This window comes from Macaca thibetana, chromosome 13 (assembly GCF_024542745.1).
Source record: "Macaca thibetana thibetana isolate TM-01 chromosome 13, ASM2454274v1, whole genome shotgun sequence".
NCBI lineage: Eukaryota > Metazoa > Chordata > Mammalia > Primates > Cercopithecidae > Macaca > Macaca thibetana.
The window spans coordinates 64,473,712-64,487,485 of record NC_065590.1 but is presented as its reverse complement, the minus strand read 5'-3'; the positions used below and the strand labels follow the sequence as shown (position 1 = coordinate 64,487,485).

The 13,774-nt window shown below is 40.9% G+C and overlaps 2 protein-coding genes across 15 annotated transcripts in view; one reads left to right on the top strand and one right to left on the bottom strand.

Moving 5' to 3' along the window:
* The window catches only part of LOC126934205 (cytochrome c oxidase subunit 7A-related protein, mitochondrial), a 723,522-nt gene that overhangs the window by 311,032 nt on the left and 398,716 nt on the right, over nt 1-13,774 (bottom strand). The window contains exon 1 of one of the 5 annotated variants that reach the window (XM_050754809.1): nt 2,221-2,224. The exons of the other annotated variants lie outside the window; for them this stretch is intronic. The gene's annotated coding sequence lies outside the window, so the exon portion shown is untranslated. Of the gene's footprint in view, nt 1-2,220; nt 2,225-13,774 lie in introns of those variants that run through there. 5 annotated transcript variants of the gene reach the window in all.
* The window catches only part of MTA3 (metastasis associated 1 family member 3), a 255,898-nt gene that overhangs the window by 140,868 nt on the left and 101,256 nt on the right, over nt 1-13,774 (top strand). For all 10 annotated transcript variants that reach the window (XM_050754798.1, XM_050754792.1, XM_050754791.1 and 7 more), the window contains one exon: nt 3,306-3,423. In XM_050754798.1, the coding sequence (XP_050610755.1) occupies nt 3,306-3,423 (118 nt within the window). The remainder of the gene's footprint in view (nt 1-3,305; nt 3,424-13,774) is intronic.

Sequence of the window (13,774 nt, the reverse complement as noted above, 5' to 3'; positions counted from 1 at the left end):
ATATAACAGAAAAAGTTTGATACAATCATGCAGAACCCACTATACATTAGAAAACCTAATAGGAAATAAGAAAACTAACAGGAAAATACATATTCAAAGCGGAAAAAAGGCTTATAGACTTTATAACTTACCTCTGTAAAATTTAGATGATAGACTTGTCGTTAGTCTGTCCAACAGAATGGATTATAGTATGGATAATGATAGTGCCCAGAAATTAGCATTATTTCACAGAAGCAGAAAGAAAAAGGCAAAACATTCAATGCATTTCATTGTATTAAATTTTTTTTTTTGGCCGGACGCGGAGGCTCACACATGTAATCCCAGCACTTTGGGAGGCCGAGGCAGGCAGATCATGAGAGCAGGAGTTTGAGACCAGCCTGACCAACATGGTGAAACCCTGTCTCTACTAAAAATACAAAAATTAGCCAGGCCATACAAAAATTAACCGGGCGTGGTGACACATGCCTGGAATCCCAGCACTTTGAGAGGCCAAGGCGGGTGGATCATTTGAGGTCAGGAGTTCAAGACCAGCCTGGCCAACACGGCAAAACCCCGTCTCTACTAAACATACAAAAATTAGTCAGGAGGTAGTGGCACATTCCTGTAATCCCAGCTACTCGCAAGGCTGAGGCAAGAGAATTGCTTGAGCCTGGGATGTGGAAGTTGCGGTGAGCCGAGATCGCGCTACTGCACCTCCAGTCTGGGTGACAGAGTGAGACCCTATCTAAAAAAAAATAAAAAATAGACATTGGAGAAGGGTGAGGATTGAAAAATTACCTATTGGGTACAATGTTCACTATTGATGGGTACAGTAAAAGCCCAGACTTTACCATGACACAATGTATGCATATAAGAACTCTGTACTTTTACCCCCTAAATATATAAACTCTTAAAATATTGAGATTGGCATAGTTGAAGATGGTAACCCAAAGAATAACTTTATCATCCTTTACTTTTAACTCTGTGTTCTTGAAATTGGCCTGTCTGGAACCGTTTCTTCTTCTTCTTCTTTTTTTTTTTTTTTTTTTTACAACTTCTATTATAAACCAAACATATTTTGAATATTTTCCCATATCAGGACATACAAATCTAAGGATTTTAAGCAACTTATATGACCCAAATAATCATTTCATTTTATTATATTGTAGAGTATGGCAAGCTCTTGTTTTTATTGGAGTAGCATGCTAATAGGTTTTACAGATAACAAGTGACCTGAAGTATCTCTGCTTTTATTTATTTATTTATTTTTGAGACGGAGTTTTGCTCTTGTTGCCTAGGCCGGAGTGCAATGGTGCAATCTCCGGCTCACCACAACCTTCGCCTCCCAGGTTCAAGGCGTTCTCCTGCCTCAGCCTCCCGAGTAGCTGGGATTACAGGCATGTGCCACCAAACCCGTCTAATTTTGTATTTTTAGTAGAGATGGGGTTTCTCCATGTTGGTCAGGGTGGTCTTGAACTCCCAACCTCAGGTCATCTGCCCGCCTTAGCCTCCTAAAGTGCTGGGTTTACAGGTGTGAGCCACCACGCCCGGCATATCTCTGCTTTTAAATCTGATGGTGGCTGCGTGTGGGGGCTCATGTCTGTGATCCCAGCACTTTGGGAGGCTGAGGCAGGAGGATTGCTTGAGCCCAGGAGTTTGAGACCAGCCTGGACAACATAGTGAGTGCTCATCTCTATTAATGAAATAGAAAAAAAAAATCTGATGGTGAGCCAGTGGCAATAACTTCAGTTACTGAGTAATATTTATTATTCATGTCTTTAAAGCAAAACAAAAAATAAAACACTTCTGATTACATAGTGATCATCCCCTGTAGCTTTGTTAAGTTTTTTTGTTGTTGTTGTTTTTTGAGACGAAGTCTCACTCTCGTCCCCCAGGCTGGAGTGCAATGGTGCAATCTCGGCTCTCTGCAACCTCCGCCTCCTGTGTTCAAGCGATTCTCCTGCCTCAGCCTCCTAAGTAGCTGGGATTACAGGTGCCTGCCACCATGCCCAGCTAATTTTTCTATTTTTAGTAGAGACAGGGTTTCACCATGTTGGCCAGACTAGTCTTGAACTCCTGACCTCAGGTGATCTGCCTGCCTCAGCCTCCCAAAGTGCTGGGATTATAGGCATGAGCCACCGCGCCTGGCCTAAGCTGGTTGTTTTATCTATTCCTGCAGATTTTTTCTTTTCCTTAGATAGCACTTTAACAATATGCATAAATTGTCACGTATTGGTGTCCCCCCCCTTTTTTTTTTTTTAACAGTTTTTTTGTTTAAATCTTTTTTCCTGACAGTGAGCAATGAATAAAATACAGCACAGAATTTCTCAGTGGATGGAATAACTCTGTTTTTTTCCCTTTCCCCTTATCACAGTATGTAAGAGGTTCCACAGGAGAGACTTTTACTGTCTGACAGATTATCTTTTATTTGCAGTTTCCTTGGCTGGGGCTTGGTAAATTTCTGGTAGTAGGGACAGGTCCTTCCAGGATATAATACAGAGAATTGGGCAGCAGATGATCTTTGGGATCGTAGTGGGAAGCAGAAGACGGGACTTTGCTGGTTCAGATAATCTCTAGTGGTTATATGGAATTCAGCAAAGGACTGGTGCCAGGTCATTTTGCCCATTAGGCTCAGAAACAAGGACATATGAGCTTTGTAAGGGAGGACCGGAAATTTTGGTGTGTATGCTGCTGGTGAGCATGTATATAGCTATGTTTGTATATCTGTCTATATATACATACACATGCCTCAGTACTTAAAGAACTGCAAAATTATAGTTAATACATGTTTAATTAAATATTTACAAAGTGATATTATTATAACAGTAAACCACACACAAGTTCAACTCCTGTATAGTTTAATGTGAGATATGTATACCTTTTAATCTTTTGACTAAAAATTGGGATGGACATTACAAAAGAGTACCTGGTATCTGTGAAGTCTTCCCTTCTGTTTGGTGTGGACTTCAGAAGTTTATAAGATGATTTGACTTTAGGTGTCTTACCTTGGAGTTATGGTTTAATTTTGCTAGCTTTTGAAACTCTGCTTTAGAGAGCAAATGGTTTTCTTTTAGACTAAAACAAATAATAGAACTTTATAATCTACTTTGTTTCAAGCTGTTTCTTGTGGCTCGGTTTAATTTTGTACTGTTTTACATGATGACAGTAACACCATGCTCTCCTTAAAGATTTATGAGTTTATTCACCAAAATGAAATTTTATATACTCTCTGGGATTTATGTGTTCATTATAGTGACATTGATTTTAATGCTTTATAAAAAGTAGAAGGAATTAAGTATACCTACATATTTTGTCATATTTTTCAGGATACCTTCTTCTACTCATTGGTCTATGACCCCTCATTGAAAACGCTATTAGCTGACAAAGGTGAAATCAGAGTGGGACCTAGATATCAGGCAGACATTCCAGAAATGCTGTTAGAAGGTATGTTTTTCTGCATGTTTGCAGTTCTGTGAAACAAATGTATCTTGAAACTCAAATATACATGTCCTCATGTGGAAGAAGCAATGTTCAGGGCAAAGTCTAAAAGTTATAAGCACTTGCAATTTTACTGTTCTTTGTGAAAAATAATGAATAAATAAATAGAGATGAGGCCTTTCTATGTTGCCCAGGCTGGTCTTGATCTCCTGGCCTCAAACAATCCTCCCACCTCGGCCTCTCAAAAGGGATGCTATTATAGGTGTGGCCTGGCCAGCACTTCCAATTTTAGAAGCACAAAATTAGCTCATTTTAATGTACTTTGTTTTTGCTATGCTTCATATATATCTAGCTTTTTAAAAAACTGAAGGTTTGTGGCAACCCTGTTGAGCAAGTCCTTTGGTGCCATTTTTCCAACAGGACAGTGTCTCTGTGTCAAATTTTGGTAATTCTTGCAACATTTCAAACCTTTTCATTATTATCTGTTATGGTGATCTGTGATCAATGATCTTTGATGTAACTGTTGTAATTGTTTTGGGGCCATGAACTGTATCCATATGAGAGGACAAACTGAACTGATAAATGCTGTGTATTCTGAGTGCTCCACCAACTGTCCCTTCCCTGCCTCTTTTCTCTCCTGGGGTCTCCCTATTTTATGAGTCACAGCAATATTGAACTTAAGCCAGTTAACAACCCTGCAGTGGCCTGTAAGTGTTCAAGTGAAAGGAAGAGTAGCATATCTCTCACTTTAAATCAAAAGCAAGAAATGAAGCTAGTGAGGAAGGCGTGTCAGAAGCCAAGACAGGCCAAAAGCCAGGCCTCTTCCCCCAGTTAGTCAAGTTGTGAATGCAAAGGAAAAGTTCTTGAAGGAAATTAAAAGTGCTACTCCACACTCCAGCCTGGGCGACAGAGCAAGACTCTGTCTCAAAAAAAAAAAACTACAAAAAAGCTCCACCAGTGAACACATGAATGATAAGAAAGCAAAACAGGCTGGGTGCAGTGGCTCGCGCCTTTAATCCCAGCACTTTGGGATGCCGCAGCAGGTGGATTACTTGGGACCAGGAGTTCGAGACCAGCCTGGCCAACATGGTGAAACACCATCTCTACTAAAAATACAAAAACTAGCCAAGTGTGATGGTGTGTGCCTGTATTCCCAACTACTCGGGAGGCTGAGGCAGGAGAATCCCTTGAACCTGGGAGGCAGAGGTTGGAGTGAGCCAAGATTGTGCCACTGCACTTCAGCTTGGGCAACAGAGTGAGACTTTCTCTAAAAAAGAAAACAGGCTGGGCGTGGTGGCTCAAGCCTGTAATCCCAGCACTTTGGGAGGCCGAGACGGGCGGATCACGAGGTCAGGAGATCAAGACCATCCTGGCTAACACGGTGAAACCCCGTCTCTACTAAAAATACAAAAAACTAGCCGGGCGAGGTGGCGGGTGCCTGTAGTCCCAGCTACTCGGGAGGCTGAGGCAGGAGAGTGGCGTAAACCGGGAGGCGGAGCCACTGTACTCCAGCCTGGGCGGCAGAGCGAGACTCCGTCTCAAAAAAAAAAAAAAAAAAAAAAAAAAGGAAAAAAATAAAACAATAGCCTTACTGCTTTCCTGCTGATACCGTGGAGAAAGTCTTAGTGGCCTAGATAGAAGATCAAATCACCAACAACATTCCTTTAAGCCAAAGCCTCATCCAGAGCAGGGCCCTAACTCTCTTCAATTTTGTGAAGACTGAGAGGTGAGGAAGCTGGAAAAAATTCTTCACCATAACATAAAAGTGCAAGTAAAGCAGCAAGTGCTGATGTAGAAGCTGCAGCAAGTTATCCAAGTCTAGCTAAGATTACTGATGAAGACTGCTACGTTAAACAACAGATTTTCAATGTAGGTAAGACAGCTTTCTATTGGAAGAAGATGCCATCTAGGACTTTCATAGCTAGAAGCTCCAAGGGACAGGCTGACTCTCTCATTAGTGACGAATGCAGCTAGTAACTTGAAGCCAGTCCTCATTTACCATTCCAAAAATCCCAGACCCCTTAAGCATTATGCTAAATCTGCTCTGCCTGTGCTCCGTAAATAGAACAACAAAGCCTAAATGACAGCACCTCTGTTTACAGCATGGTTTACTGAATATTTTAAGCTCGCTGTTGAGACCTACTGCTTAGGAAAAAGGATTCCTTTCAAAAACTGCTCATTGATAATGCTCCTCATCATCCAAGAGCTCTGATGGGGATGTACAAGGAGGTGCATATTGTTTACATGACTGCTGACACAACATCCATTCTGGAACCTATGGATCAAGGAGACATTTTGACTTTCACATTTTATTATTAAGAAATAACATCACCTAAGGCTGTACTTCCCATAGATAATGATTCCTCTGATGGATCTGAGTAGGCAATCGAAAACCTTCTGGAAAGTATTCTCCATTCTAGATGCCAGTAACAATTGTAATTGATAGGAGGAGGTCAAAATATAAACATTAATAGGAGTTTAGAAGAAGTTGATTCCAACAGTCGTGGATAACTTTGAAGGGTTTACAACTTCAGTGGCAGAAGTAACTGCAAATATGTTGGATATAATATGCAAGAAAACTACAATGAGAGTGGGCCCTGAAGATATGACTGACTGAATTGCTGCAATCTCATGGTAAAACTTGGATGGGTGAGTAGTTGATTCTTATGGATGAGCAAAGAAAGTGGATTCTTGAGATGGAATCTACTCCGGGTGAAGATGCTGTGAACACTGTTGAGATGGCAATGAAGGATTTGGAATATGATATAAACTTAGTTGGCAAAGCAGTGGCAGGGTTTGAGAGGGTTGTCCCTGTTTTTGAAAGAAGTCTACTGGCCGGCGCGGTGGCTCACGCCTGTAATCCCAGCACTTTGGGAGGCGGAGGCGGGCGAATCATGAGGTCAGGAGATCGAGACCATCCTGGCTAACATGGTGAAACCCTGTCTCTACTAAAAATACAAAAAGTTAGCTGGGCGTGGTGGTGGGTGCTTGTAGTCCCAGCTACTGGGGAGGCTGAGGCAGGAGAATGGTGTGGAACTCGGGAGGCAGAGGTTGCAGTGAGCCAGATCACGCCACTGCACTCCATCCTGGGCGACAGAGTGAGACTCAAAAGAAGGAAGTCTACTGTAGGTAAAATCCTATCGAGCATCACATGCTACAGAGAAAAACCTTTTTTGAGACAGAGTCTCACTCTGTCGCCCAGGCTGAATTACAGTGGCACAATCTTGGCTCACTGCAGCTTCTGCCTCCTGGGTTCAAACGATTCTTGTGCCTCAACCTCTCGAGTAACTGGGATTACAGGCATGTGCCACCACGCCCGGCTTTTTTTGTATTTTTAGTAGAGATGGGGTTTTGCCATGTTGGCCAGGCTGGTCTTGAACTCCTGACTTCAAACCATCTGTCCACCTTGGCCACCCAAAGTGCTAGGATTACAGGTGTGAGCCATCCCACCACCCCACCTGCCTCCCACCCAGCCCCCCACTGCTAGCAATCTTGGAATGTTTTAACCAGAAACAAGGAATGCCTTTCCCTTTCTTCAAGGCTACTTCTGGGTATTTATTTTTACATTTTATAACTTGGTAGTTTTCTTTGTTAAGTATTCATCTCTAACAAAAACAACAGATTTATAGATTTTATTGAAAAATACCATATTTTTCACCATAAATGTAGAAGCCATTTTGGACTCTTATTTCAGCCTGAAGCTTTAAAGCATATCCAGAATGTTCTTTTCACTTGTAATCAGGCAACTGAGTAGATGCAAGGTTTAAAGAACCCTTCTTTTTTTTTTTTGGAAATGGAGTTTCGCTCTTGTTGCCCGGTCTGGAGTGCAGTGGGCGTGATCTTGGCTCACTGCAACCTCTGCCTCTCAGGTTCAAGCGATTCTCCTGCGTCAGCCTCCTGAGTAGCTGGGATTACCTGTGCCCGCCACCACACACCCAGCTAATTTTTGTATTTTTAGCAGAGACAGGGTTTCGTCATGTTGGCCAGGCTGGTCTCGAACTCCTGACCTCAGGTGATCCACCAGCCTCAGCCTCCCAAGGTGCTGGGATTACAGGCATGAGCCTCTGCGCCTGGCCACCCTTCTTTTTTCTAATGACTGTATTTTTGGGGGAGAAGGAGTGGGGATACCAATAGGTATACCAGTAATTAACCACACTTGAAATGGTCATTGCCATCACAGAAACTTCCATCTGTAGCTAGTACCTGATTGCAGGGAAGTTAAATAGTAGGACATATCATATTCAAGGACAGATGTTTAGGATTTGCTGGAATCCATTCTTCCTAACCCTTTTAGTACTCCTGAGTGGGTACATTTCCACCAGTGGCCAGATTCTAATTTGCATTGGCATGGAATGTAGAACTGGAATTAATATCTTGGGTAGGTGGCAGCAGCAGCACTCTGCCAGGATATGTTACAGGCTTGCTTTCTTTGTGAACATGTCTTGATGGATACTAAGAGATTGTTGTGGCATTAGCCTTGCTAGGGAATAAATCTTTTTGTGGCTTTTCGATTTTTAAATTCATTTATGGCTACCCAACACCTAACAAACTCTAGAGATCTGAAAAGAAGAGTATGAAGTTTACAAATGAAAGTAAAGGCGTCTTTTAGCTTTTACGTCTTTCACTGAGTTTGAATAAATCACCTAGAAAATTTTCCATAAAAGAGATGAGAAGTTTTGAGTCATTATTTAAATGTATTATAACATTGGAGTTTTAAGAAAAAATTTGTTTTACATATTAAATTTAAATTTCAACTGTTAAAGTATGTTATAACAACATTAAATTATTAAATGAAAATGACTCTAGGTTCACAAGTTTGGGTAAATCCTGACTATACTGTGTTTTAATTGAGTAACCTTGGGGAAATGATTAACCCCTCCAAGTTCCCGTTTCTCTTTAAACAGGGAATGATAGCGTAGGTAGTACATTCTATCATTGTGATGAGCAAATGAGGTAATTCTTGTCATGCAGTTAGCACATGCCCAGCTGTTACAGTCCTCTCCCCTGGCCTCTAGTAATACTCATTTAATAGCTGTTACCTGCTGGGTGCGGTGGCTCACGCCTGTAATCCCAGCACTTTGGGAGGCTGAGGCGGGCAGCATCATTTGAGGTTAGGAGTTTGAGACCAGCTTGACCCACCTTGGTGAAACCCCATCTCTACTAAAAAATACAAAATTTAGCCGAGTGTGGTGGCGGGTGCCTGTAATCTCAGCTACTTGGTAGGCTGAGGCAGGAGAATTGCTTGAACCCAGGAGGCGGAGGTTGCAGTGAGCAGAGGTTGCAGTGAGCTGATATCGCGCCACTGCACTCCAGCATGGGTGACAGAGACAGACTCCCTCTCCAAAAAAAAAAAAAAAAAAGCTGTTATACCAGTCATACTCCAGTGTGTTAAAGAATTAAATTAGTGTATCTTTTGTTACATTGTATGCACTTAAAACTTGTATTAACTCATATTCTGTTGGCAAATAGGAAAATGTTAGTATAGAGTAAAAATGTGTCAGTTCATATGTGACTTTCCCCAGCAATAAGGGAAACAAGTGTTCTCATAGATAAGGAGAGTTTAAGAAAGAGCAAGTGGAAATTTTTACAAAAGTGCCTTCCTTTGATTTAAGCAATGGCTGATTTTTGTGGCCTGAAAATCTGAGGCACTTTCCACTATGTTAAAACTATATGGGGAAGCTTTCAGTTACAGATAAAGAGACTCTGAAGATATTTCCTCCAGTGTTTGGGGGAAAAATTGCATTCTAGATTCAATTTTTAATTTATTTGAAGCTATAAAAAGGGACCTACAGCTCAGTGGAAGAAGCATGAATCCAGGGTTTAAGGAGATAAAAGATCAAGTGGACCTTTATGCTTGGTGCAAATGGCAATAGAGATTTAATTGTTTTATTATGATTGTTAGTTTTTTTGGAATGCTCTGGTCACTAACTTTCTTAGGTTTTGAGAGTTTTATCCTATTTTTTCATAAACGCTATTACCTTCAATTGGTAGTTTTGCAGAATATGAACGTCTTAACAACGTAGTGGATAGTTGTCAACTTAGAAATACTGACCTGTAAGAATTGTTTAAGCAGGTATTGATTGCCGTCATATAAAACAGCAATTTTCAGCCATAGGGCAATTTTGTCCTCAGGAGAATTAAACAATACGTAGACGTTTTAGTTGTCACGTCTGGTAGGGGGGGTGGAGGTAGGAAGGGGCACTTAGTGGGTAGAGGCCAGGTATGAAAAATTTATAGGGATATAGTAACCATTCAATAAATGTTAGTTAATATTTACATAATTATAATACTACATAAATTTTCAAATATAAATGACTATGTGGTCTGGTCTATTTCTGTACGTTTGATTGTGTTTGTTTTTATGGTAGTACATACAGTATTATTTTGATTACTGTTGCCATATATTATAATCTTATCCAGATGAGTTAATCCTTTCCCTTATTTTAGAACTATTTCATTTGTGGATATTCAAAACATTTTATATCTGCTTCCAAAACTAAATTCTTTTATGGCCGTGCATCACCTAATGACAGCAATACATTCTGATAAATGTGTCATTAGGCAATTTCATTGCTGTGCCAACATCATAGAGCGCACTTCCACAAACCTAGATTGGTACAGCTTACTAAACACCCAGGCTATATGGTATAGCCTATTGCTCCCAGGCTACAAACCTGTACAGCATGTTACTATACTGAATACTGTAGGGAATTATTACACAATAGTAAGTATTATGTGTCTAAATATAGCTAAGTATAGAAGAGGCATTGTAAAAATACAGTAAAAAGATAATAAGTGGTGCACTCACTGTGTAGGGTACTTCCCGTGAATGGAGCTTGCAGCACTGGAAGTTGCTTTGGGTGAGTCAGTGAGTGAGTGGCACGTGGATGTGAAGGACTAGGACATTACTGTAGACTTTATAAACAATGTACACTTAGGCTATACTAATTTTATTTAAAAATTATCTTCAGTAATAAATTAACTTTAGCTTACTGAAAGTTTTTTTTTTTTTTAACTTTTTGACTCTTCTATCATAACACTTAAATATAAACACTATGAGACTCAAAGAAGAGCCAGATGACGTAAGTTTTTAATACCGCCATCCTGAGGTTACCAAAAGAATAGGGAATTGGTGCTGGGCATGGTGGCTCACGCTTGTAATCCCAGCACTTTGGAATTGAAAGGCTGAGGCTGGCAGATCACTTGAGGTCAGGAATTCAAGACTAGCCTGACCAACATGGTGAAACCCCGTCTCTACTAAAAGTACAAAAAATTAGCTGGGCGTGGTGGTGCACGCCTGTAGCCCTAGCTACTTCAGAAGGCTGAGGCTGGAGAATCGCATAAGCCCAGGTGGTGGAGACTGCAGTCAGCTGTGGTTGTGTGCCACTGTACTCCAGCCTGGGTGACAGAGCGAGACCTTGTCTCAAAAAAAAAAAAAAAAAAAAAAAAAGAGGCCGGGGCGCGGTGGCTCACTCCTGTAATCCCAGCACTTTGGGAGGCTGAGGCAGGTGGATCACCCGAGGTCAGGAGTTCAAGACCAGCCTGGCCAACATGGTGAAACCCTGTCTCAACTGAAAATACAAAAAATTTAGCTGGTCGTGGTGGTGGGCACCTGTAATCCCAGCTACTTCGGGAGACTGAGGCAGGAGAGTGGCTTGAACCCGGGAGGTGGAGGTTGCAGTGAGCCGAGATCGCAGCATTGCACTCCAGTGTGGGCAACAAGAAGAAAAAAAAAAAAGAATAGAGTGAGGGGAGGTAGTGACACAGGTTACGGGAGAGCAGGGCTAGCAAAGGCTGCATGGCTGCCTTGTTATGTGGATGAACCTCCGAGGTAATCTCCAAGCTGCTCTCAGAAAGGTGTAGCTTGGGGTGAAGTGTCTATGTCAGACCTTTGGTCTCTTTTTCCTGTAAGTTAGTCTGTCTTAGATTCATTTAAAGGGGCCTCAGAGAAATCCTGTTTGCATTTGCGGTTTACTTCACTAATGTAGATTTCCTCTACGTATGCAGATCTCCCCCCATAAAAGGCAGCCTTTCAGGGCTGGCTACTCTTGTTGTGTTTATTGATCTCAGAATAGCCATCTAGAAATATGCCGAAGAAGTATATTTTGAGGTGAAATATTCTGGTTTCACCTCACTTCTTGATTTTTATTTTAGAAGTAGAAACTGGGACTCCCTATATTGACCAGTGTGCTCTTAAACTCCTGGCCTCAAATGGTCCTCCTACCTTGGCCTCCCAAAGTGCTGGGATTACAGATGTGAGCCACTGCACCCTGGCCTTGCTTTTTTATTTACTCAATCATCTCATCTTCTTTTGAAAATTTTGAAATTTCTTTATATAAAATCTCCAATTTTATTTCCCAGTGTTTTATATTTTTATTGTCAAAATGAATGTTTTAACAATATAATTTATTGTCAATATAATTTTTAAAAGTTATAATTTTTAAAAGTTATAGTAACTTATTATTCTTTTGATTCATAACTTAATATGTTGCCCAGAACTTTCAGAACAAGATTGAGCAAAAATGGTGATAAAAGACATCCTTGAGTGTTTCTGAATTACATATAAAAAGCACAGTACTCTGATGGCTGGTGCAAAGAAAACGCACTGTATTTGGAACAAAGAATGTTTCAAATTGCCTAGGAAAGGACCTTTCGGAATCCTTAGTTCTTCAGAGTATTTGAACAACACTCTGTGCTCAAAATTCTTTTTTTTTTTTTGAGATGGAGTCTCACTCTGTCGCACAGGCTGGAGTACCGTGGCGTGATCTCGGCTCACGGCAAGCTCTGCTTCCCAGGTTCATGCCATTCTTCTGCCTCAGCCTTCGGAGTAGCTGGGACTACAGGCGCCCGCCACCTCGCCCGGCTAGTTTTTCGTATTTTTTAGTAGAAACGGGGTTTCACCATGTTAGCCAGGATGGTCTCGATCTCCTGACCTCGTGATCTGCCCACCTCGGCCTCCCAAAGTGCTGGGATTACAGGCGTGAGCCACCGCGCCCGGCCTCAAAATTCTTAAGAAGTACTTTGTCAGTATTTTCTAGAGATTTAAAAATATAACTGGAAGGTTAGGGCTAACATTTAAAATAGTTGCTGGGTCTACATTTCTTCAAAATTAAATGAAACAAAAATAGGAAGCTGTATACAATCACACATTTAGTTGGGAAATACAGTTGTAGGAATTTAGAGGTTAGGGGAGATCGTCATGGTCTGTGTTTTTTGATGATATGACACGTGAGCAGATTGGAATTGCCCAGATTATCATACGTGGAGGAGGAAGGGGAGATTATTATAAAGACTGGAATGAACATTAACATGGAATTAATCTTAGTTCAGTTTCTGGCTCATTCCATTGTAACCAGGGCCATTCCAAAGGCTGCTGCTAGCGTAGCTGAAAAAAATTTAATTATAAAGTTCTAAATAAGTTAATTCAAGAGCTTTTAAAAAGTTTTTTCCATGTGAAGAAGTGATCAAACTGATATGAATGTAATTATTTGGTCTATTCAAAATGGGAATCTCCTCTTAGTTTGAAATGATCGTTTGATATAGAGAATTTCTGTATTTATTTTTTGTTCTTGCTATTTTTCTTCTCAGCCCATGGTTTTATGTTTCTGGTGTTAGTATAAATGCTTTCAAGAGAGTTTTATTGTTTACAGTGAATTTATTTAGAATTCTTCTAAGTCTTACTTTTGCTGTATGCTGCAGACTGTATGGGTGGAATTAAAATTTATCAATTTGACTGACTTGAATTTGAAAAATAAACATCAATTTTAGTCTTACGTTCGGGAGTATACAACAGAAGGGGCTTAAAACTGAATAGCAACATCATTTCTTGTGTGTTATTTAAGATGTAGATTTCAAATGTTTTACCACTACTATCTATCCTTATTTAAATTATTTTTTAAAAGACATGGGCAGGTTAATTGTGTCATTCTCCATTCTCAAGTTTCATGTGGCTTGCAACTTTTTGATTTTTTTTTTTTTTTTTTTTTTGGGACGGGGGACGGAAGTCTCGCTCTGTCACCCAGACTGGAGTGCAGAGGCGCAATCTTGGCTCACTGCAAGCTCCGCCTCCTGGGTTCACGCCATTCTCCTGCCTCAGCCTCCCGAGTAGCTGGGGACTACAGGCGCCCGCCACCACACCCGGCTAATTTTTTGTATTTTTAGTAGAGACGGGGTTTCACCGTGTTAGCCAAGGTGGTCTTGATCTCCTGACCTCGTGATCCTCCCGCCTCGGCCTCCCAAAGTGCTGGGATTACAGGCGTGAGCCACTGTGCCCGGCCTGCAACTTTTTGATCTTTAACTGGTCTTTGAAAATGACCCTAATGTTGAGTGTCTTGTCTTAGCATGCTAAGAATTGTAA